This window comes from Thermobia domestica, unplaced genomic scaffold (genome assembly GCF_964235325.1).
Source record: "Thermobia domestica unplaced genomic scaffold, izTheDome1.hap1.1 HAP1_SCAFFOLD_119, whole genome shotgun sequence".
In the NCBI taxonomy this organism is placed as follows: Eukaryota; Metazoa; Arthropoda; class Insecta; order Zygentoma; family Lepismatidae; genus Thermobia; species Thermobia domestica.
In genome coordinates this window covers 22,613-46,681 of record NW_027655891.1, presented here as the reverse complement: position 1 = coordinate 46,681, position 24,069 = coordinate 22,613, and the positions used below count along the sequence as shown (strand labels likewise).

At 35.9% G+C, this 24,069-nt stretch overlaps 1 protein-coding gene across 3 annotated transcripts in view; it reads left to right on the top strand.

The window, feature by feature from the left end:
* Window positions 1–23,528, top strand: part of LOC145676372 (uncharacterized) — a 46,423-nt gene extending 22,895 nt beyond the window's left edge. For all 3 annotated transcript variants that reach the window (XM_081747224.1, XM_081747223.1, XM_081747225.1), the window contains exon 3: window positions 19,979–23,528. In XM_081747224.1, coding sequence (XP_081603350.1) covers window positions 19,979–21,179 — 1,201 coding nt within the window. In that variant the 3' untranslated portion in view covers window positions 21,180–23,528. The remainder of the gene's footprint in view (window positions 1–19,978) is intronic.
* Window positions 23,529–24,069: the final 541 nt, after the last annotated feature.

Here is a 24,069-nt window from a genome sequence, read left to right as displayed (position 1 = left end):
AGCATGAACTAATATATTAGTCCATGAGATTACTGAGATTACTAAAACAACATGAGATTACTTAAAAACACATAGTTAACACAACTACAATAATACCTTTGCATTTACTTATAAGGTCTGAACACGTCATTCAAAATATTAAAAACGATTTTTTCGTTGTTATTACAGTAAATAGTATGTTTAATTTTGCATTAAAATGGATGTAAATATGCCATAATTCTTTATATTTGAAAATCTATTACCTTAATATTTTTAAAAGAGCGTTATTTGAATTTAGCCTGCCAATGAACATATAAACTGGCCCGAAAAACGGCAAAATTGGAGTATTTTCAGTTTGTGCCGCCATTTTGGACGCCATCTTGAATTCTGTCCGACGGGGTGACCATCGGTTTTGTGTCCCGGCGGATTTTCATTCAACGTGTTATAATTAATAAATGTGCCAAGTTTCATACTGGTATCCAGAATAGAAATATTTTTGTGTCAAACGACTGCACTATAATGCTTCAGGAGACAAACATGGGACCAAGACCACGAAAAGGACGATCTCTGTGGAATGGCAAGTAGAAAAAGATGGGAAAGCGCAACTAGAAGCCAAACATCTGATCAAGAAGATTCACTAATAAATGAACCAGGAATATCGTCAACCCAACCCTATGATATTAATACGTATAAGCCCAAATAAGAGTCTCGTAGTCACACAGCATTTTCAACATCCAACAGGGAAGACCACACGTGGTAATGTCCAGGCTTGCTCACAATCTAACCATTGATCGGGAGACTGTTAAGACGCATTGATAGTGGTCCATATCGACAGCGTGTGGAAAATGATATTACTGCAATACAGAGGTATCTTATTTGTTCTGCCCACACCACAAAGGGAGAAATAAAGGATAACAGTGATGTAGAAGATGAAGAAATAAGTCAAGATATGGATAATTCATCCATTTCACAAGCAAGATTAACATTTCCATAAACGGAGTTTAGTACCAATGGCTATTGGACAGCGGTAGTGAAGTTTCTCTTATGTCTTGTGATGCATGGAGGCGCGCTAGTTACAATGTGACGCACTCTCAATTGTTATGTGCCAGCGATGTATTTTGCAGGGAAGGCCAGGCGAGTCTTAGGCGAGATTCAGATATTGGTCTCAATAGGTGGTGTTCAAATTAACGTCCAAGTGTTTTCCGTACGGGCGCTGAGTGTAGAGAATTTTTATGATGCATTGATGCAGTAAAGAAATTAGGCACTGCTTTGAGTTTCAATCATCCAATTATTAGAATTCGAGGACAGGATGTGAGTAAAATAGTCCGTATGCTTCTTCTTCTATCAGAAGAACTACTGAAAGCAGTATTGAAGACTCTTACTTGGCACAATACTTAAGGCCAGACAACACAATTGGGTTAACGGATCGTGTTACTGAAAGAAAGAAAGAGATGCGTGATAGTAATGAATCAGATGATTCCTTAATCAGACGCAGAAAGAATGTTAAGGGATTACTCGATGAATTGAGGGAAATGTTCCAAGATCATCATGGATGGCGTAATAAACTTACATTTAAGGTAGAGGTGAATACACAAGATTCCATAGCAAGAAAGAAAAATCCTACTCCACTGAAGTATAGGTCTCAAATTAGAGAAGAAATCAAAAAATGTATGAAGCTGGAATTTTACAACCAAATGTATCTACCTATTCTAACCCCATTTTCCAAAAAAGGTACGGACAAAATTAAAATGTGTTTGGATGTGAAGGAAATGAATAAACATATCCCACTAAGACAGTTGAAGGACCGATTGATAACGTTTATTAAAATTAGGTATCGCAAGTTTCTGTCGCAATTCGATTTTCTTCTGTTACCATGCAATACAATTGCACCCTATTTCGCGACAATTTACTTTTGAAGGCAAAAATGGAAATTTATGGTTGTGCAGTACGGATACATCAATGTATCAGTACAACTGGTTGCAGCACTCCAAAGAATATTGCCAAAATAGGAATTTGGTAAAGGAGTCGATAGATACGTAGACTACATATATTTATCTCATGACACCTTTGATGGGCATACAATAATTAAGAACATTAATTGCAAGTTTGAAAAAAGCCAGTATTTACGTGAGTCTCGAGAAGTGAGCTAAATGTCGTTCAACTCGGAAGTTCCTTGGATACATTATCTCTCCACCTGAAGAGAGAAGGATATGGAATTTAACTCCAATAGTAAACTATCCAAGGCCTGTAAGCATAAGATCGCTACAACGATTCCTAGGTTTCCTTCAATATTTAGTATACTTTTTTTTGAGAGCTTGTCCGGAGTTGCCGCACCGCCTTACGCATTTTTAGAAAAGGGAACAAAATGGATATGGACAGAATAGTGTGAAGCGCCATTTATTAGATTAAATCAAAGGATTTTCGAACAAGTAAAATTAGCACTGCCAGACCTTAATGTTGGGTTTATGTAAAGGAGTGACACATCCCATATATCACTAGCCACCTCTTTAGAACAAGAACAAGCCTTGTATTGAAAAAACACGAAACCAAATATGACATTTTGCATCACTGATTACAGAAAATGTACGGAAACAAATGACGAGTATTACCCTATTGTGAAATTGATCGAATCATCACATTAATGTCAGACAAATAGTGTACATTGATTTTCTACGACTATAGCCCCCATCAACCTATGGATGCAGATATATACTATGTTTCAGAATCATTTGCGGTATATTTAGTCACATATCCACATCGTAAAGCCAACACCCGGGCTGTTATAAGGAGCTTGCAGGACTATTTTGGGCACTTAGACCAACCCGAAAGTTTATGTAAGAATGCTTCGGTGTTCTACACACACCCCTTTACTGAAATGCGGAGAATTTATGCATCAAGATACATTACACAATAAGGTATCGTCCGAGCAATAACTTCACCGAAAGGCAACATCTAGATCTTCTAAAACTCCTTCAAATGATAGGTAACGAAGATCACTAGATATTGTATCAGCATCTTCAACCATGCGTGAGATTGATTTATAGCGATAGCGTGTCAAGTTCGCTAGGTGTATCTCCAGCATCCCTAATGTTAAATATAGATGAGCATGCTGCTCTTATGAGACTTTTGGACAGTAACTCAATAAGGAATGTGACGACCCTGATTATCTCAAGAGTGGCAAGAAATGTTACTGAAATCAGAGCAGAAGAAGGTAAAATTGAAGAGAAGGAATGAGTAACACAATTCGAATCAAGAAAAGAAGCAGATCATCTTATTTTCATAAAAGAACATCATCTAAGTAAACATTCAGAAGCTAAGTCGTTAAATATTTTTAGAGGCCCGTATATCAGTAGAGACACATTTAGTGATAAGGTAGTTCAGCTTGTAAATCCTAATGATGGGAATATACTACCCTTTGAGTCTGTAGATAATTGTCGATTATGCAAACCATCTGAACACAACCGAGAGAATGCGTTGAAATAGCAAATCAACATGCAAAATATCGTTAATAAGAATTGAACAATTAAAAAAGGCATTGTTGCGACCTCAATCTCCTAGTTGCAAGTTCCAGATTATATCTGATATTTTGCATTGTTATGTATAAACAGTTGCGTAAGCTAACAATGAACTTCATCTATACCGCCAGGGTCCTCGAACTACTCTCAAGAAGTTCGGTCCTTGTTCGAGACAATTTATTGCCAGTCAGAAAGACGATAATAGCAGTGACGTTGGGAATACAGATAGTTGGGAGTGATGGAAGTTCCAAACTTGACAGGAAATAATTTCCCACGCTGGAAGCAGGAGAAAGCAGAGGGTAGTATTGAACATCGAATAGTATAACAGCCATCCGTCAGTGTATGTGAATAATAAGTGTTCAAATATTAAGTGGACGTCTATATGTTGGATCTATCTGCAATAATAGTGTAAAAGTGATAGTGTGTAAGCTGATATTTGTTGATATAAATAATCATCGATTTGTATCGGTGTATTGCTACGTCCAATAGTATACGTAAAGAAATTTATATAAAAGCATCCGATAGTAAGGGTACGGGATATACGATAATGTATCGAGTGGATTACTACATTTTTTAATATTTACATTACTGTTGTATAAGTGGAAGTATTCAAACTAATAGTAACTCATATCGGTTTTTCTAAAAATGGCGCCCACGAACCAGTGTACTATTCTACAGGTCACAATATAGCAGAAATCCAATATGGTGAAATGCCTTCCTCGGCCTCCTTCAGCCACTATGGAGAACTAAACTTATTCTATATGGTAACATAATTAAAACACTGCACTGCTAAACAAGATTGTTTTATACATAAAATTAAAAACTCTACATGATACGCCTCGACCTTCTAACTAAGATCCACATTATGTTGTGTGTACACCGTCAAAGAAAGCTTGAACAAGACCATTAAATACCTCAAATTTACACATTAAAAGAAATATTGTTTACAAGAGTCGCGAATGAACTTGAAACAACAATCAAACTATCATAGAGGTATTAAATTATGTTTTATGTAATTGTTGATAGGTGGCAGTCCAAAACAATTGACCGAAAGTATGAAAACAAATAAAAGCGAAACTGCGTACTGATCTAATTCAGACCTATGCATGAATATGTATTAGTATTTCTTTCCTAACTTTCTCCAGGCATTTGGAGTTTAATAGATTATATTAAATCGTTTAGGAAACAGAAAATTGATCTTGTAGTAACGCCATCGAATTTTCAGTAAGTATTTTGTCCTTTTACATTAAATACGAGTTTGGTTAGCTTAGGTTAAAAGAATAAAGTGCTACTTAGGCATAAAAATCGTTACCTGTACTAAGCTTTTTTTAAAATCTGATTCTCCATATAGCGTACTAATGACAGAATTACACTCAAGAAAAAATCGAACTGTTTCTCTTAATTGTGTATAACACATGACAATGACTGTCTTTTGATGTTATTTATGCTATGGCATCGAAGACTGTTTAAAAAAAGGATAAAAAGGGGAAACCAAACGAAGCAATGATAATACTTTTTCAGCTACTGGACTTACCGCCCATATCTACATCAGACTTTTACGCAAACTTATCCTATATTTGGTACTGGTTTAGAATAACCCGTCAAACAAATAGCAATTTTACTGTTAAAATGTGTGAGTACAGATGAAAAAGGATTGTCTAGGACAATAATTTCCACTGTGGGAACATGCTTGTATAATGTAAGAAACTTCCACTGTCGGAACATGTTCGTATAATGTAGGAAACAAGTATTTTATGTTTGGAAGTTAAATGTTACCAGTATCAAATCATTACAAGGGCTATAGTTGAATTCAAATGAGTGAATATCATATGAAAGGATTGTTTCACTATTCTTATTTATGCATTATTCTTATTCTTATGTTTCTTGTACTACAACCTCCATCAATGACGCGCCTGCTCCCTATGGACGTATTCTCGCGTGGGCCCTGTTCTATGTTAAATATTCTCGATATTAGTTTTCTTTTATTTCGTATATGTAGCATAAGTCTGAATGTGCATTTGTACTTTACGGGAAATACCTCATAAAATTAATCTGTGCACATGAACGCAACTCCTACCTTTAAAAATAACTTCTAAAACACTACGTGTAAATTTCGTGATAGAGTAATTGCATATATTATAACAGCATAGCATGTAGTCATTTCCAGGCAGTGTTTCTTCCAGACTTGTTTTTGGGGGCACTACTCCCCGGAGCTCTGACAGTCCCCCCCGCAGCAAACCAAATTAATACGTTTATTATATAATAAAAATAGAGTAGTACCAGCAGTGCCCCTCGCGGAATACTGAGTGCCCCCCCGGAACATTAATTCATAAAGAAACACTGTTACCAAGGTATCTCAATTTGCGGGCATATTATCGGGCATATTATCAATCTGTATGTAATTATTTATTATAATCCCAGATTAACAACAGTCCAAAACGTCTTATTGAAGCAAGAAAAGTCATATATATTATTTGATTGGCTCTTCTTTCTTAATCTACACTCGATATTCTTGTATATTCTCAAATTAATATTATTATACTAATCAGTTAATCAAAATTTAACAATAGTTATAAGCATGCAAACACTGTAACTACCTACAGTAAATTATCAACAATAATATTAACAATATCTTCCAGTGCGGATATTTGCTTTTTATTATTATTATAATACATACGTTCAATATCAGATAATTGTGGAAAAGAGTAATAAAAAGATATTTATTGAACAACTGCTGCTCTGCCTCACGACGCTATCATAGTTGTTTTGTATTTTCCTGCAATCAGCTCGGGCGCTGATTGGCTTTTGAATGCTCTTGAATTATATTGCTTAGAACAGGACCGAAACGAAATCTCTTGAATGAAACTATTGAATTCAAGACAAAAATGACGTCTTTTTCATCAAATACTCTTGAATGGTCTTGAACAAGAGTCTTGTTCAAGCTTTCTTGGATCGTCTTCAAGCAGTATTAGACACACGCAATATCTGTATAAAATGCAACTGTACTAATATATTAGCCACAAAACCTACCTGCTTCCTCATTGGTCGGAACAAATAGCCAGTCAACGACGCCCGTTGAAGACAGCCTAAGTCAATCAAAGACACCCAAAAATATATGACTACTCAACCAATAAGAGAACACTTCAAAATAACAAGAAAAATATCATGAATCAGCATTAACGCATAATTCCCTGTATTTGTCAGGGTGGTAAAATGAATAATGATGATGGGTGGTATGATGACAAGGTTAAATAATTAATAGATGGTCAGTATGAATTAGTGGATAAGAAGAAAGAAGAGATCATACAAGAAATAAAGGAAGAAGAATGGGGTCAAAAAGTGGGTAAATGAATAAGGGAGAATACCAGTGTAGAAAGGTTTTCCAAAGATTCACAGAAAGGAAGTGAAATTAAGACCAGTGGTGGATTGTAAGAATAATTAATTTGAACCATTGGAGACTGAATTAATACCAAATTTAAAGTGGATAAGAGACAGGATTCGTTGGCAGTTAAGGAATATAGTGAGGTAATAGACTACATAACTAATGTTGTAATTGAAAATAATTGTATTTTATTTAGTCTGAATGTCAAAGCTGTGTTCCTGAGTTTAGGTGCCATATTGTATGTTATTAAGGGGCCATGGGGGAAGAAAGTATGAAAAATTTTAAACGGTAGAACGTAAGAAAAGATCTCAACTTATGGGATTTTAGTTTTTGTAAACTGAAGAGTGAGATATAAAGAATTAAGGAAGGTGTGAGTATAGGGTCTAGGGTAAGCCCTGTGTTTCAGATATCATTATGGAAGAAGAAGGTAATGGAGAAGGGAAGATCAGGTATTTGTGTAGGTGTGTTGGTGACTGTTTTGGGATTTGGGAAGAGTCTAAAGAAGAGTGATTGGAATTTGTAAAAATCATTGGAGGAATAGGAAAAAGGCATAGAGTTAGTGCTTGAGATAAAGAAGTAAGGTATTCTTTGTTATCTGGATGACTAAAGAAGGCAGGAGAATTAGAACACAATGGTATCAGAAATAATTCAATGCGGGTATTTATTGTAATAAGAAAACTAGTGTGGACAAAAGCACAAAATCTAATTTTATAAGAATTATGATGACACAAATTACCAACGTTAGTAACAAAAATGTAGAGGACAACATTGAAAAGTTTGGAAAGCAGTTATATGTGAATGGGTATAAAGATATTTTACAAGCTTCTGTGGGTTTCGCGAAAGATGAAAAATGGGAGGAAGGTAAAGAAGTAATATGGAATGGTATTATTGAGTTAGGGTAGGAAACAGAAGTTCTTAAAAAGATGCTAAGAAAGCAGGGTGTGAGAACGTACAGAAAAGGCAGTAGATGGTTTTTAGAGTTAGTGAGAAGTAAGGGAAAAGTTTGAAAGCAAAAGGAAAAGAAAGGTGTTATATACTGTATAAAATGTCTAGACTGTGATATGAAATATATTGGAGAAAGGGGTAAATTTTTGAACGAAAGAGTTAAACAACATAAGAGTGATGTAAATATAGTAGAGAAATTAATGCTATATACAAACATGTCAATAGGACATAAGGTGGACTAGGAGAAAGTTATTATCTTAGAATATGAAGAAAGTATGTTTCCGAGGAAGTGGAAGGAGGCACGGCGGGTAGAAAAAAGAGATAAGTACTTAATGAACTGGAGTAAAGGCTTGTGTGTTAATACAGAATGGAAAACGCTTATTCACAAATGCAGGGGATTGTGTGTTAATGCTGATTCATATTGTTTTTCTTATTATTTTGAAAGGTTCTCTTATTGGTCGAATCATCATATATTTGGGCATCTATGATTGACTTAAACTATCTTCAACGGGCGTCGTTATTTTCTATTTGTCCTGACCAATGAGGGAGCAGGAAGGTTTTTCTGGCTTGTGTATTAGTTTGGTTGCACTGTATACAGATTTAGTGTATGTCTGATGAGGATCTTGGTTAGAAGATCGAGACGTAACATGTAAAGTATTTATTTTTATGAATAATATAGTCTTGTTCAGCAGTGCAGTGTTTTACTTCTGTTGTTATTTGCAAGACGTGCAATAATGGTGTGTTGTCAGATGGCAACAATAGCAGTTAATCTACGAATCCTTCACGTTGTTAAATCGATTATCGGCAGATGGAGTTATAGATGATAGGTGCAGAGTACTAGAAATCACATGATATATGTCATAGCAGTAATATTGAGAGTATCTGGGAATTATATCGAATATGCTAAATGGCTAATCGTCCGTTTCAGCGTTCTTCATTGGTAAATCCGTTCTCGATTGCAGAATAGGTTGTCATTGGTTGTACTTTTCTTTAGTCCAATGGACGTTGATAATAAATCCATCTCTTAGTATCGGTAGTATTATATCATGGTCTAAGAAAAATCACAACTGGAGTAATTTATATATGTGTGTGTATGTGTTACACAACTTACGCAGCGGATTGATACAAAAGGAAGTATCTTCTTGATAACTTGTTTAACATCGTAACAGTGAAATGTATTTTTAAATACTTGTACTAGTGAAATACTTGTCTTGTTAAATATCATTGTAGAAATTGAAGAAAACATTTTTTAAATAATTTCTACATTACAAGTATTACGAGGATAGTACTTTCTGTGAAACAGAACCAAAAAATGCCAATCCTCAGAAATATATCGATGCAGAGGCGGCGGTTTTGTAAATCATTAGAGGCCCTTTAATTAACATTCAAGATCAAGAATCTCAGCTTGGGGTGCAGATAACACTCAGACTTATAGGAGAATCCTTTCCCGGACGATTCTGGAAATTGGTGCCCCTAAAATTGCAATTTTAAATATTTTCAATGAATAGATTTTTTCGTGTTTTTTCTTTCTGTCATAGTGGAAAATATATATTCTTGGATGAGTGTATAGCGGCTTAACTAATGATGCTCTAAGATTCTAACCCCCGTCTTTACAAGAAACAGACATCAATGTGTCATCCGGACATCCGCATCAAACGTAGTCCATTCGATAAACATAACAAACATATGTTCATGCACAAAAGAGTAGGTGCAATGGACAACGGAGTAAGTACCTGAGACCCATTAACCCTTTTGTTATAAAGAAAATCGTAGACTGGCAGTGAAATAGGTATTGCATCAACTCTCTTCATTCCAGAGTCATGGTTTATAGTTCATTTTCTTCAGCACGAAACTAGCTTTCCAGAGGTGCTGTGTAACATACTTGAACAGATAAAATTGAATGTCGAAAAAATTCCTTCCACAATTCTTTCTTATCAATTTTGGACTCCTCTGGAGTGGCCCCGGGTAAAAGCACACAAACCAAATGTATCTCGAAATAGGGAGTAAGAAATGTGTGTAGCAAGTTTTGTTTTGATAGACGGAACACATATGAGGAAAAAGCTTTATATATCAATACACGCTTTTCTTTCATACTTATTCTGCCTATCAATACAAAACTTTTTATGACAAATTTTACTTTGGAAGGGGGTGATGCACTGAAAATTATAAATAAATATAAACTCTATAAAAGAATTGAATGTTCATAGCTTCAATACACATTCGTTTACAAACTTTAGTTAATAAGGCAATAATTCTCTAAAGGATACATATACTGGCTATAGTAAGTGGAGATATAGTAACAAGCATTAAAGTGTAGTAAGTTATAGTATATTTCCTTCTGACGAAGAGCGTACATAGAAAAAAGCCCACAGATGGTACTATAAAATGTACATTATAACAAATATCCCGCTCGACAGGATTTAGCTGGATTGTGTATAATCAGGATGTAAGTTTTTTTTCTGTCGTTTCAAATTTTTATACTGTAGCTAAGTCTTATAGGTTTAACTTCATTATATGTCCAATTGTGTCGAGATGCTGGGTTAATGCCAAAAATTTTGTCCAAACATATTCGTTTATGCTTGTACCCATCATCGCTTCGCGCCTGCTCCCTACGGGACCAGCCCCGCAAGTTTCGTTCAGCCTTAAGAGAAATATGTACCATTATTGTACGGTTGGTGCATGTTTTACGCATCAATAATATTTTCAAAGTATATCAGTTGGCAAGCATATTGATCTATACGATTATTTGGGCATGCACCAAGATAATAACACTCTATATTAGATTATGATATTATTTTAAGAAATGAAAATGAAATGCAATAATACACTATGCGATCAAAAGTATGCGGACACCCCCAAAAACATACGTTTTTCATATTGGGTGCATTGTGGTGCCATCTACTGCCAGATACTCATTATCAGCGACCTCAGTAATCATTAGACATTGTGAGAAGGCAGAGTAGGGCGCTCCGCGGAACTCACGGACTTCGAATGTGGTCAGGGGATTGGGTGTCACTTGTGTCAGAAGCCTGTACGCGAAATTTCCACGCTCCTAAACATCGCTATAGGTCCACTGTTTCTGATGTGATAGTGAAGTGGAAACGTGAAGGGACACGTAAGTACAAAAGCGTACAGACCAACCTCGTCTATTGACTGACAGAGACCGCCGGCAGTTGAAGAGGGTCGTAAAGTGTAATAGGCAGACATCTATCCGGACATCACACAGGAATTCCAAACTGCGTCAGGATCCACTCCAAGTACTATGACAGTTAGGCTTGAGGTGAGAAAACTTGGATTTCAACGTCGAGCAGCTGCTCATAAGCCACACATCACGCAGGTAAATGCCAAACGACGTCTCGCTTGTGTAAAGAGCGTAAACATTGGACGATTGAACAGTGGAAAAACGTTGTGTGGAGTGACGAATCACGGTACACAATGTGGCGATCCGATGGCAGTGTGTGGATATGGCGAATGCCGGCGAACGTCATTTGTCAGCATGTGTAGTGCCAACAGTAAAATTCCGAAGTGGTGGTGTTATAGTGTGTTCATGTTTCTCTTGGAGGGGGTTTGCACCCCTTGTTGTCTTGCGTGGCACTCTCACAGCGCAGGTCTACATTGATGGTTTAAATTCCTTCCCGCTTCCCACTGTTGAAGAGCAATTCGGGGATGGCGATTGCATCTTCCAACACGATCGAGCATGTGTTCCTATTGCACGGCCTGTGGCAACACGACCATAACATCCCTGTAATGGACTGGCCTGCACAGAGTTCTGACTTGAATCCTATAGAACACCTTTGTGATGTTTTGGAACGCCGACTTCGTGCCAGGCCTCATCGACCTACATCGATACTTCTCCTCAGTTCGTCACTCCGTGAGGAATGGGCTGCCATTCCCCAAGAAAACTTCCAGCACGTGATTGAAAGTATGCCTGCGAGTGTGGAAGCTGTCATTAAGGCTAAGGGTGGGCCAACACCATATTGAATTCCAGCAGTACCAATGGAGGGCGCCACGAACTTGTATGTCATTTTCAGCCAGGTGTCCGCATACTTTTGATCACATAGTGTATCATAAAGTGGATGACAGCTTGCAGAACCAGGGAGGATTGATTTAAACAAGTCTGATTTAAATTGCCTTATTTTTAAATAAAAACCGTTAATTTAAATCAAATTCCGAAATAAATTAATTGAAAATGAAAATAAGTAAAATCTCATTTCTGTTCTGTTATTTCGATTATGTAAGTTAATAATCATATTACAATGAGACTCAAATATACAGTATGTAGAGTATAGTATGAAAACAAGTGCCATGCAGTGGATGATGAGAGAAAATCCCGTCTTGAACTTGGAACGGAGCAATCCTGCTTTCTTCTCTTGGTAACATTGGGTTTGGGTTTATAAATCGTTAACTATTGCAACGGGGAAATAACCATGGACATTTAAGACGAAAATTTTTTTGTGTGCGTGTCTGTTTGTTTCTTCCCAGATAATAGGGCGTATTTAGAGTGTTCCTATCCCCTCTCCGAATTTTTTAGACCTTGTAACTTTAGGCGAAATTTATGTACTTTATGCCGCAAGCTAGTTCCGATTTTTTAAAAATAGGCCCTTGGCAAATATGAGTAACGTTTGTGAAAAAAGTGTCATTTTGATAAACGTTGCTGTAGTTTTTCCTTAAGAGTCTTCCTACTCTCAGAAAATTTGTTCGCAAAAACATGCATGCTCTCATTCCTTCCTGTTAATTAACAAAGTGAAAGATTGTCATAATTTTTGGATATGTTATAGACCTAGGATTATACTATGTAGCTTCAGGGTCCCTTTCTCAAAAGCCTAATATATTTTATTAGATCTATGATGAAAGTTACGGTAATTTTGTGAATCAATAAAAGTTTAAAAAAACACGACATTTGAAATTTTAACTGTTGTTCTCCCTAAATCACTATATTTTAATTTAGTTGTTTCAAATGTGTCGTAATACATTTATTAAACGTAAGAAAGTGTCATTTATGAACTATTATGCATTGATTAACTTCGATATTTGAATACTTTTTCTCTTTCTAAGTGGACATAATGCTCCTTCAACTGCTAGGTGTCACTACATGCATTTTCCCTTCCTCCCCTTTCTTTTCGGCAATAGCTGGGGTCGGGGAAGGATGGGTGCGTGGGGACTTCTGTTGAAAGAAAAACGACAAGGAATGTATGTGAGTAGAAATTCCAGCTTCATTTTCGGAACATACAAAATTCTGACTAGTCTTGGTTTTTAAGTTTTTCCTATTTCATACGTAAACGGCAATCATCCGTAAGGAATGTCGTATTTGATAAAACCAAAGATTCACACTTTTTCATTTTATTTTATTTATTTATTTTATTCTACAAATTTCCTTTGTAATAGTAAAGTAATTAACATGTTATAACGAGAGCATTCAGTATGCCAAAATATCAATTATTTTCATGCATTTGTGTCGGAGAGCAAGGCAACCGATTTTCCCTTTACCTTATAATGGCCTTAGTACAGCCTTAATGCAGGCTCTCTAGATCTGATTCCGTTTCGTTTTATTTCACCTAACCTCGTAAGTGTTCTCAATATGCGGGGTCTACAAGGGCGCCGATCCTGTGGGGCCGAGGGGGCCCGAGCCCCCTAAAGCTCATGTGGGCCCCCTTACATTGTATTTATGATTATACAATATTTGTTATAGTTTGAATGCAATTTGTTTTAAAATCCTCATATATCCCTTTTGCATCTGGATGGGACCTCCAAATTTACAGGGAAATCGGCGCTCTTGGGGGTCAACACCAACATTTTCAATTATTCTTGTTGGAATCGAATCCGGAACCCGCTCTCATCACATAGGATAATATCCGGATGAAGGAAATGGTTTTAAGCTCATATAGGAGGGAGGCATATCAGTCTCTTCTGCTCATTGAGATGATCATCCGCGCAGTGACTTTACCTTTGAAAGGTATTCCTTCTTAAAATGTTTCCTTCTAATTTTCTTACGTTGTTTCGGGGGACACGGTGCCTCAGAAGTAAAGCGCTTACCTCTGGTGGGGATGGGGTTCTTGGTTTGATCCCCGGACAAGTAAATTTGTGGTGGACATCATGTTCATGTTTTTTTCGGGGCACTTCCGTTTCCTCCCAATTTCATCCCACCAATTCTTCCATCATCATTCACTTGATTTAATCATTGTCTCCCATAGCCTAACGGGCATAATCATGGGACGTTGAAAAATATTTCATTTTTCTTATGTTGTCAGAATTTGACAAAGAGAATGGGAAAATATCCTGCATCTGACATATATTTTCTTTCAGATAAACTTTTAAACCTTCTATATTTCTACTCGATCAACATTTGTGTGTGTCCGCTCAACCCCGTAAACCTTATCCAATTATACAGTAAAAGCTCCTTATTCGCGCTTCCTTCATTCGCGTTTTCACTATTCGCGGATTTAAAAAAATGCGACCCAATTCCTATATTCGCTGCTAAAGATTTCTTTATTCGCGGATCTAATCAGTACGTACATACATAAGAATAAAAAGGATTCCAATGGGTATCCAATCCAATATCATTTGTAAACGCCATCAAATGAACAAATAAAATGTAAAATAGAACTTATTACAACTTTGCCTAAAGTATGTTGTTAAATGATATCGCCGCTGTATTGGTTCGGACTTCGACATAAGCCGCCTTCGCCGCGATCGGTGTTTTTGAGAATGTAAACAAACAGAATGAAAGCAACCTTATTACTCAATGAATAAAGTATATTTCTAAATGCCGCCACATTATTAGACGTTTCGTTCTTTGGTAAGAGCCGCTTTGCGTGTTTTATTGTTTCGTCTTTCCATTCGTTACAAAAATAGTGATCGAGTAACACGTCTCTACCACTGTCTTCCTAATTTATACAGTAATGTCAACTAAAAAAATGAGAAACGTGTTTCTACACGAAAACAATCTGTGTTACCGCTTAAAGTGAAAATAGAAATGCTTGATCGTTTACGCATTGGAGAGTCGTCTGCACCCATATCACGCTCATTCAGTGTCAACGAATCAACTGTACTATCGATAAAAGAAATCCGAAGATAAAATAAGGTCGTCTCTAGCTTCAACTTCACTGTCAGCGAAAATTGTTCGTTATCCAGCAATAGAAAAAATGGAAGTGGCGTTCTCATTATGGATCGAAGACCGCAACCAAAAAAAGGTGCCCCTGAGTGGTCCAATGGTCCGGGAGAAAGTAAAGCGTCTTTACGCTCATTTTAAAGAACCTGATGGTAGTTGTAGTGGTGAATGTACAGATAGAGGATTTCAAGCATCGGAAGGTTGGTTCAATAAATTTAAGGTGGGACAATCATTGCATAATATTAAAATCGTTAGAGAAGCTGCATGTACAGACACTGCTGCAGCAGAACGATATCCAGAAGAATTTGCAAACTTAGTAGCTGGTGGAGGATACAAATCTGAGCAAGTATTTAATGCAGACGAAACTACACTGTTTTGGAAGAGAATGCCAAACAAAACATTCATTTCTAAAAGCGAAAAGTCTGCTTCTGGATTTAAGGCAGCAAAGGATAGAGTTACGCTGCTGCTATATTCTAATGCATCTGGAGATTGTGTCATTGAACCACTGATGCTTTACAGATCGTTAAATTCTCGGGCTTTAAAAAATCTAAACAAGGACGACCTGCCAGTGTTTTGGCGTGCTAATAAGAAAGCGTGGGTTACAAGCGCTATTTTTTGTGACTGGTTCCGGAATTCTTTTGTGTCTGAAGTTGAAACTTATTTAAAAAAAAAAAACAGAATTTAGACTTTAAAGCAGTTCTTGTTTTGGACAATGCACCAGGTCATCCTGTGGAACTTGTAACTATGCATCCAAATATAAAAGACTATGCATCCTTTACCTCCTAACACGACGGCTTTGCTTCAACATGGACCAAGGAATAATCCAGCTCTATTACATTAGACTAACGTTGAAAATCGTATTGTATAATATGGAATGTAATCCTGATATGAATGTTATGGAATGCTGGAAGAAATTTGACATAGCAAAATGCATCGTAAACATAAAAGAAGTATTGGAAGAACTGAAGCCACACACATTGAAGTCATGCTGGAAAAAACTATAGCCTGCTCTGACTGCGGAAAATGACGAACAATGTGTGCAAATTAAAGCTTTGACTGCAAACATAGCCGAAATTGCGAATGGAATAGGACGAGATCGATTCGAACAGATTGAATCAAGTGACATTCAGGAATTGCTTGAATCGCAAGATAAAGATTTGATTGAAACCGACTTGGAGGAAATGTTAAATTCACAGCCCATTGAAGAAGGGGTTCAACAAGCACTGGAATCATGACATTTAATTTGAAAAATCTTAGTGAAGGTTTAAGAATGGCAAATGAGCTTTGTGATTTCTTTATGAAAATTGATCTGTCTATGGAAGGAAGTGTTATTTTTAAGAGGCAAATTGCTAATACCACTGCTGAATATCAGTCTGAATTGAAGCAGCTTTTAAAAACTGCCAAGCAAGAAAAACTTACAAAATTCTTCAAACCATTGCCTAAGCCTGAAGATAATAATTAGTCAATATGGTCAAAAACTTCAATAACAGTAAATTGATTTTTATATATGTATTTGTTTTTTTTTTTATTTTGTCACCTAGGAACGTATCCCCTATAATCCTATATAAATTACCATTACGTATTCACGGTTTCTGTATTCGCGTCATATTTATGGAACATATACCCTGCGAATAAAGAGCTTTTACTGTATAGTAACATTTTGTACCTTCCTCCAACCTTCCGAATTGTTAGTAGGTATAAGAACTTCAGTGTCTGATTTTATTTTGGTCATCATTTGATTTTCTTACGACAGCCCATGATTGGATTTTGGGAAATCATACGAAGAATAATATTTGTCTATAAGAAGCGGATAAGCGAAAAGTAAACTAAAACATGTTATGGCCGCAGTTGCTCAGTGTTTCCCGGTGGCAATAGCCAAGTGGTCTCAGGCGTTTGCCTTCGGATCACGAGGCGCGATCCACTGGGGTTTCGAACTCTTTTGATGAGCATGGTCGGAATTTTAACTGTCCTCCATCTTTCTGTGTTCGGATCCCTGTCGTGTTTGGATTAAGTAGAATATGTATGAGATGACCATGGAGACCAATATTCCGGTTGGAACGACCTTTTTTTTTAAAAAAAAAGTGGAAAAGCGTTCATCTCTGCAGCACGACGTCCCCTTTTCGACCCCAGCTTGCGCCAAGTGAGCATTTTTGGTGTATAAACACAGTGTGCGTGAGTTTTCTCGGGATTTTCCCGTTTCATCCTACTTTAATTCCGCCATTTCATTCTTTTCTCACCATCTTCGTCTACCTTAGCGTCGGTGCGTCACCATGGGATGTTAAACTAGATATTTAATTTTATTTCAAAACATATTAGTGGTGTTTTTCAAAAACTAATGAAAGGTGTAGAACATCGGTAATTCCGTACACCATAGGTGCCGACTACATGGGCATTCCTAGGCTCCGAGGCTTCAGCATCCGTTGGAAATTTTTAATGTGTTCCTATAGAATTAATATTACAATAACATTTTCATGACATTGAGAAAACACTAGTGCACGACGCAGTTAATTTTGAATGATAAGCATGCGTACTAAGTTATCTCTCTCTAAGAAGAGTGACTCGTGAGATGATAATTTTTGACGAACATTTCTAATTCTGTTCTTCTTATCATACACATTTTAATGAAAGGAAGATGATAAAAACTAAGGTGAAGGTAGACAACCAATATATTATAAAATCCATTTAAAAAAGTTCAGCCACCTTCCCTTTATAATGTAAATTATAACACTTTTCTTTCATTTTTTAAATAAACAGTGGGTCATTTATCTTGACACGTTCTTTAAACTTTAAAGTAATAATCAATAAACACTGAACTTCTTCGCAATGCAAATAATACCCGAGAGACGTTGTTTGACATACCCTGCGATAGTAGTATTGAAAACCAAGTATAGAATTTTGTTTTCGTTCAATGTCGTCATGAGTATATTACAAATTTAAATTCTAGGTGCTAACCGGATTGTAGAATAGCAGATTTGTTTTCCGGTGTGCAAGATGAAGACGTTACAGCTTAAAAACCTATGAAATTCGAAATGCTTGTAACAGTAATAACACAAAGGAGACGAACGGGGCACTATATTTGCTCATTATTCTAGCGCCGAATTTTATATTCATAATTACATTTCTTATAAATAGGTGAAAAGTTATGAGGAATTGGAAACTCGATGTTTCTCAAAAGGTTTTATTTCGAGAAAGCACCTACAATTGTATCACATTTAACCACGTAGATATATTTCAGTGGCCCTGAAGATCGTAATGTGGATTAAAATTTTAATATATTAGAACAGTCAGAGAATAGTAAAATCAAATATATGAAAACAATCCGAAGATACAAAAATACCAGCAGTTTATGTTACACTTTAAAATTTTAAAAGTTGTTATAGCCTTCCTTTGTTCCCTTGTGATTATAGTAACTGTCTCTGGTAGTTGTAATTGCAACAAGTACTCGCACTGACTAAAGTTTCTGTCACTTAAATTAAAAATGTTATTTATAAATATATTGACTTCCTACGTCCATTTTCACCTATAAAATCATGTTCACTCCATACTGTAACATATGCACCTTGGTGCGTACTTGAGTTAATCTGATTTCTAGTTTTTAACTGTAAACACAATGGATTCTCGTCCGTGGAGAATATAAGTGCTACGGAAAACACACGATTGTTGTAAATTCCATATTTCTACGACATATCATGTAATAGTTCCATAGTATGAGATTTCAGTTCATCACGAAATATGTACGAGTGCTTGGGAATAGTAATGGGCAGTGGGAATATTCCCGCTGGGAAGGAAAATATAAAAAGTGAATATTCCCTGTTTTTTCCTTGGCATATAAATTCCCGGGAAGGAATTTATTTTCTTTACTTTATCTTCCAAATTAGAAGAACCATGTGTCTAATTACTTTATTTTCATTTATTATTATTCTAGGTTTTAAATAATTAGGAGATTTAAAAAAAAATTGACAGTACTTTAAATACCTAATATGATATTTTAAGTACCATTTCTATTTGCACTGAAGAGGAGCAAAGTACTAATTTAGAAATGATGAAAAGGAACAAGTTTGTGAAGTAATGTATAAATTATGTAGAAACAGAGATGAAGTACAATTAATACACCCCGAAACATCGTTAGTAATAGATGTCGGTGTCTCCTCTCTCTGGCTCGACTTCTCTTACATGTGAAATAACGCATGAAATTTCAAGAAATAGGTAGGAAGAAAGGTCGTGTGTTTCAATGTTATGTGCTAAATTATAACACTTGGTCAGTATCTTGCAAATATTGTGAACATAAGAATGTATGCGCAACTTGTAAATTATTCATTCTAGCTTTGGAAAATTCAAGATTACTAATGAGACGCCAACTGACCAAAGCAGTATATATATATATATATTTTAAGATCATATATTTATGTATATATTTTAAGATTATGCACAAATATATAACCTTAAAATATATATATTGCTTTGCTCAATTGGACTTTTATTAGTAATGTATGCGCAAGTGTGTTTTCTGAGACATGCTGAAACATGTATCTTCTGACAGTTACGCAACCTAATTTGTTTATAACATATAAAAATTTAATATTTTATAATAACAATATTAGAATCAAGTTTAGAAAATCCACTTACATATAAATTTAATCTGTTTAGCGGTGTAAAAGTATGTGGAAGTACTATACCATTTTTTCCACATATTTACTTGCATAGAACATATTGTAAGTAAATATACATTTATGGGTATTCTCTAAATATAACATAATGCCGTTCAGAATATAAATTTTGAAAAATCATCTGGACATAACAGTAATAATTAACGGTGATAAGAAACCAATTATCCTATGAAATCATAATATACTAATAGAATTCAATTTTCTTTGTGATTGTACAAAAATTTCCGGAATATTACACATCACTACTTGGGAAACAGTCATATTTTAGACGCAAAAGAAGTATAATACAAAATAAATATCTTCCTATTAGTGGTGTACTTTATATACCAACGCTTGTATTTTTGTGGTGTTTCATATTATATATATTTCTATTTCGTTGCAGATTCCGTAAACATACTCCTTCCAGAAGAGCACATACGTTCATTACACGAATAGAAAATATTTCTCATTTTAGTAAGGTACCTCGTACTAACAAGGAAGTTTACAAAAGAATCTCTCGATCACTTTTGCCAACACAAGTGTTAATACATACAACAGAGAATTCTTGCACGTTCCAAGACTGCAAAAAGGAATGTATTAATCGTTCAAATTCGGCTGTACACATGGTAATACATACTCGTAAGAGAACTCACACGTGTGAAGAGTGTGGAAGCAGATTTACTCATCGTGGAAAGTTGGCAAGACACATGTTAATACATACGAGTGAAAAACCGCATAGATGCCGAGAGTGTGGAAAGGGATTTTCTAAACGTGGAGATTTGACGACACATATGTTAACACATTCGGGTGAAAAACCCCACACGTGCCAAGAATGTGGAAAGGGGTTTTCTCAACGTGGAAGTTTGGCAGTACACATGTTAATACATATGGGTGAGAAACCCCACATGTGCCACGAATGCGGAAAGGGATTTACTACGCGTGGAAATTTGGCAACACACATGTTAATACATACGGGTGAAAAACCCCACACGTGCCATGAATGTGGAAGGGGATTTGCTCAACGTGGAAATTTGGCAACACACATGTTAATACATACGGGTGAAAAACCATACAAGTGTCAAAAATGTGGAAAGGGATTTAATAACCGTGGATATTTGGCAACACATATGTTAATACATACGGGTGAAAAACCCCACACGTGCCAAGAATGCGGAAAGCGATTTACTAGACGTGGAAATTTGGCAAAACACGTATTGATACATACGGGTGAAAAACCCCACACATGCCAAAAATGTGGAAAGGAATTTTCTCAACGTGGAAATTTGGCAGGACACATGTTAATACATACGAATGAAAAGAACCACAGGTGCCAAGAATGCGGAAAGAGATTTACTCACCGTGGAACTTTGGCAACCCACATGTTTATACATACGGGTGAAAAACCCCACACGTGCCAAGATTGCGGAAAGGGATTTACTAGACGTCGATATTTGGCAACACACATATTAATACATACGGGTGAAAAACACCACACGTGCCAAGAATGTGGAAAGGGATTTTTTCAACTTGGGAGTTTGGCAGGACACATGTTAATACATACGGCTAAAAATACCACAGGTGTCAAAAATGCGGAAAGTGATTAACTGGACATATAAATTTGGCAACACATATGTTAATGCATATGGGTGAAAAACCCAATGGTGCCTCGAAAGCGGACAGGGATTTACTGGGCGCGAAATTTGGCGAGACATGTTAACGCATAGGATGAAATATCCCACACGTACCAAGAATGTGGAAAGGAGTTTTCTCAAGGTAGAAACTTGGCAACACACATGTTAATACGAACGGGCGGAAACTTCGACACGTGACAAGAGTGCGGAGAGGGATTTACTGGGCGTGGGAATTTGGCAGCACATATGTTAATATATAAGAATGAAAAACCTCCCACGTGCCAAGGATGTGCTAAGTGATTTTCTCAACGTGGAAATTGGGCAAGACACCTTTGAATTCGTACAGGTGCAAAATCCGGCACATGCCAACAGTTTCGCTAGAGGTTTAGTAAAGGTTCAAGCTTGGCAAGTCAAATGTTAATACATATTGGTGTAAAATAAACTATCTAGCAAACAATACGTTAGTAGACATAACGATATTTTCGAAAAATCATTGTTCTTGCAACCAGTAAATAATCAGGAAATCTTAAATACTACACTGAAAATGACAAATAAGAGTTCTTCAGGATATGATGAAGTTCCTGATAAAATTCTAAAGCAATGCTCTTATGAAATTGCTGATATCTTATGCTTCATAGTAAATAACTCATTTAGTAGTGGCATTTTTCCTGAGGCATTGAAGCTAGCAGTTGTTAAGCCCTTATATAAAAGTGGCAAGAAGGATCTTTCATCGAACTATAGACCAATATCATGTCTGTCTACCTTCTCTAAACTTTTTGAAAAACTTATGTATAAAGACTAGTTAGCTTTCTAAATAATTTTAACTTAATATCTCCTGCTCAAAAATAAGCCAAATAAGATCAAATAAGTCTACTGAAACTGCTCTTTACTCCTTTCTCTATTCTGCTTTAAATTCAATAAACGCTAAGAAATATACAACCGGCATATTTCTTGATCTTAGCAGAGCTTTCGATACAATTGATCATCAAATTTTACTTAAAAAATTGCAAGATTATGGTATTAGGGGAAATGCTTATGAGTGGTTTAAATCGTATATATCCAACAGAAGGCAAATTGTTGAAATTAACTGTCAAACTCGAGACACTCAGGGAGTAAGCAAATGTTATTCAGATACCAAAGAGTTAAAATTTGGAGTTCCTCAAGGTTCCATCTTAGGCCCTATTCTATTTTTAATATATATAAATGATTTGCTACAATGTTTAGATTCTGCTAAAATTGTTCTGTATGCTGACAATACAAATATATTAGTAACTGGAGAAACTTACGTTGAGTTATGTAATGCAGTAGATTCCGCCATGTCTGCGGTCTGTGACTGGATGGATAGAAACAAACTAATACTAAACACAACAAAGTCTTCGTGCATGTGCTTTCACGTAGCAAAAAACGAGATAAAGAAACGCCCTTGTGTAACAATTAACGGCAAAACGTTGAATTACGTCTCGGATATCAAATTTCTTGGTCTTTGGGTGTCAGATACATTAGATTGGAAAATTCACATTCAAAAATTATCTAGTAAATTGGCTCAAACCTGTTACATGTTAAAGCTTTTACGAAATAGTGTCAGTCAACATGTTCTGCTCACAACCTATTTTAGACTTTTTCATTCTAAATTGAAATGTGGTATTATATTCTGGGGATCTACTGCACTGCTAAATTCCATATTCGTTTTACAAAAGAGAGCTTTAAGGTTTATGACCGGAAGTAAACCTCGAACTTCCTGTAAACCTCTATTTAAATTTCTTGAAATCTTACCTCTTCCATGTTTATATATATATATGAACTTCTAAAATTTGTAAGAAAAGATCTACAGATAGATACAAGCAGCTTCCGGTTGAACTCAGATATTCATATGCATAATACAAGACAAGCGTCTGACCTTCATGTAGAGTCCTCACGTTTAAAAGTACATAAGAATAGTACATTCCCTATGGCAGTGAATATTTATAACAAGCTTCCTTCCACTTTAAAAAACAAAACATCTGGTTTCAATAAAGCAGTCAAGTACTACCTACTCGAGCACGGTTTCTATTCTGTAGAAGAATATCTTGCCTGTAGTAAATAGTGTTTAAAGTATATATATTTTGTATATCTATAATGTAAGGTTTTCTTAACTGTTATGTGTTTTATATCGATGTATGTAAATTAGAATAATGAAAAATTGTACCTTTTTTTTACACTATTTTAATATTGCATGTAGATTTAAATCTATACATATGTACACATTCAGTGTTCTTTTGACGTGTCCAACTCATACGTTCACATTGTGAACAATTTCTATGAATAAGGATGAAAATAAATACAATACAATTATTTTCCTTTTTTTAATTTAAAACATTATAAAGAGGCATTAAAATCTTTAGTGAACAATAAAAAGAATATAAAGCAAACACAATAACTGTCCTTAACACGGAAGAGAATTTTTCGCAAAACTATTAATAGCCACTGCACAGAAAATCTAACAGTCTTTGAGTGACGTCACAGTCAAAAGAAACAGAAGAAATATGTTCTTCAACGGAAATATATCTAAGCGTCCTCATTATAAGATGGATAGAAAGCGGTGACCGAGTTTAGAAATATCAAAAATAATACTTTGGCCAAACTGGAATTGGATACAGGGCTATAACGTAGTTGGGACAAAGTTACGGTTTGTAATATGAAAGAGAATTGAGATGGTTTATAACGACTTGTTGCGATTGAGATGGTTTATAACGACTTGTTTCGGTTCATTCGAAGACCAGTACGATTCAGAACCATACGTGAGCTGGATCTTTCCGCACAGTCTATCGCGCTTCATAATCCGCGAAGACCCATCCGTGGTCTGTAGGGCAAGTAAATAATCAGT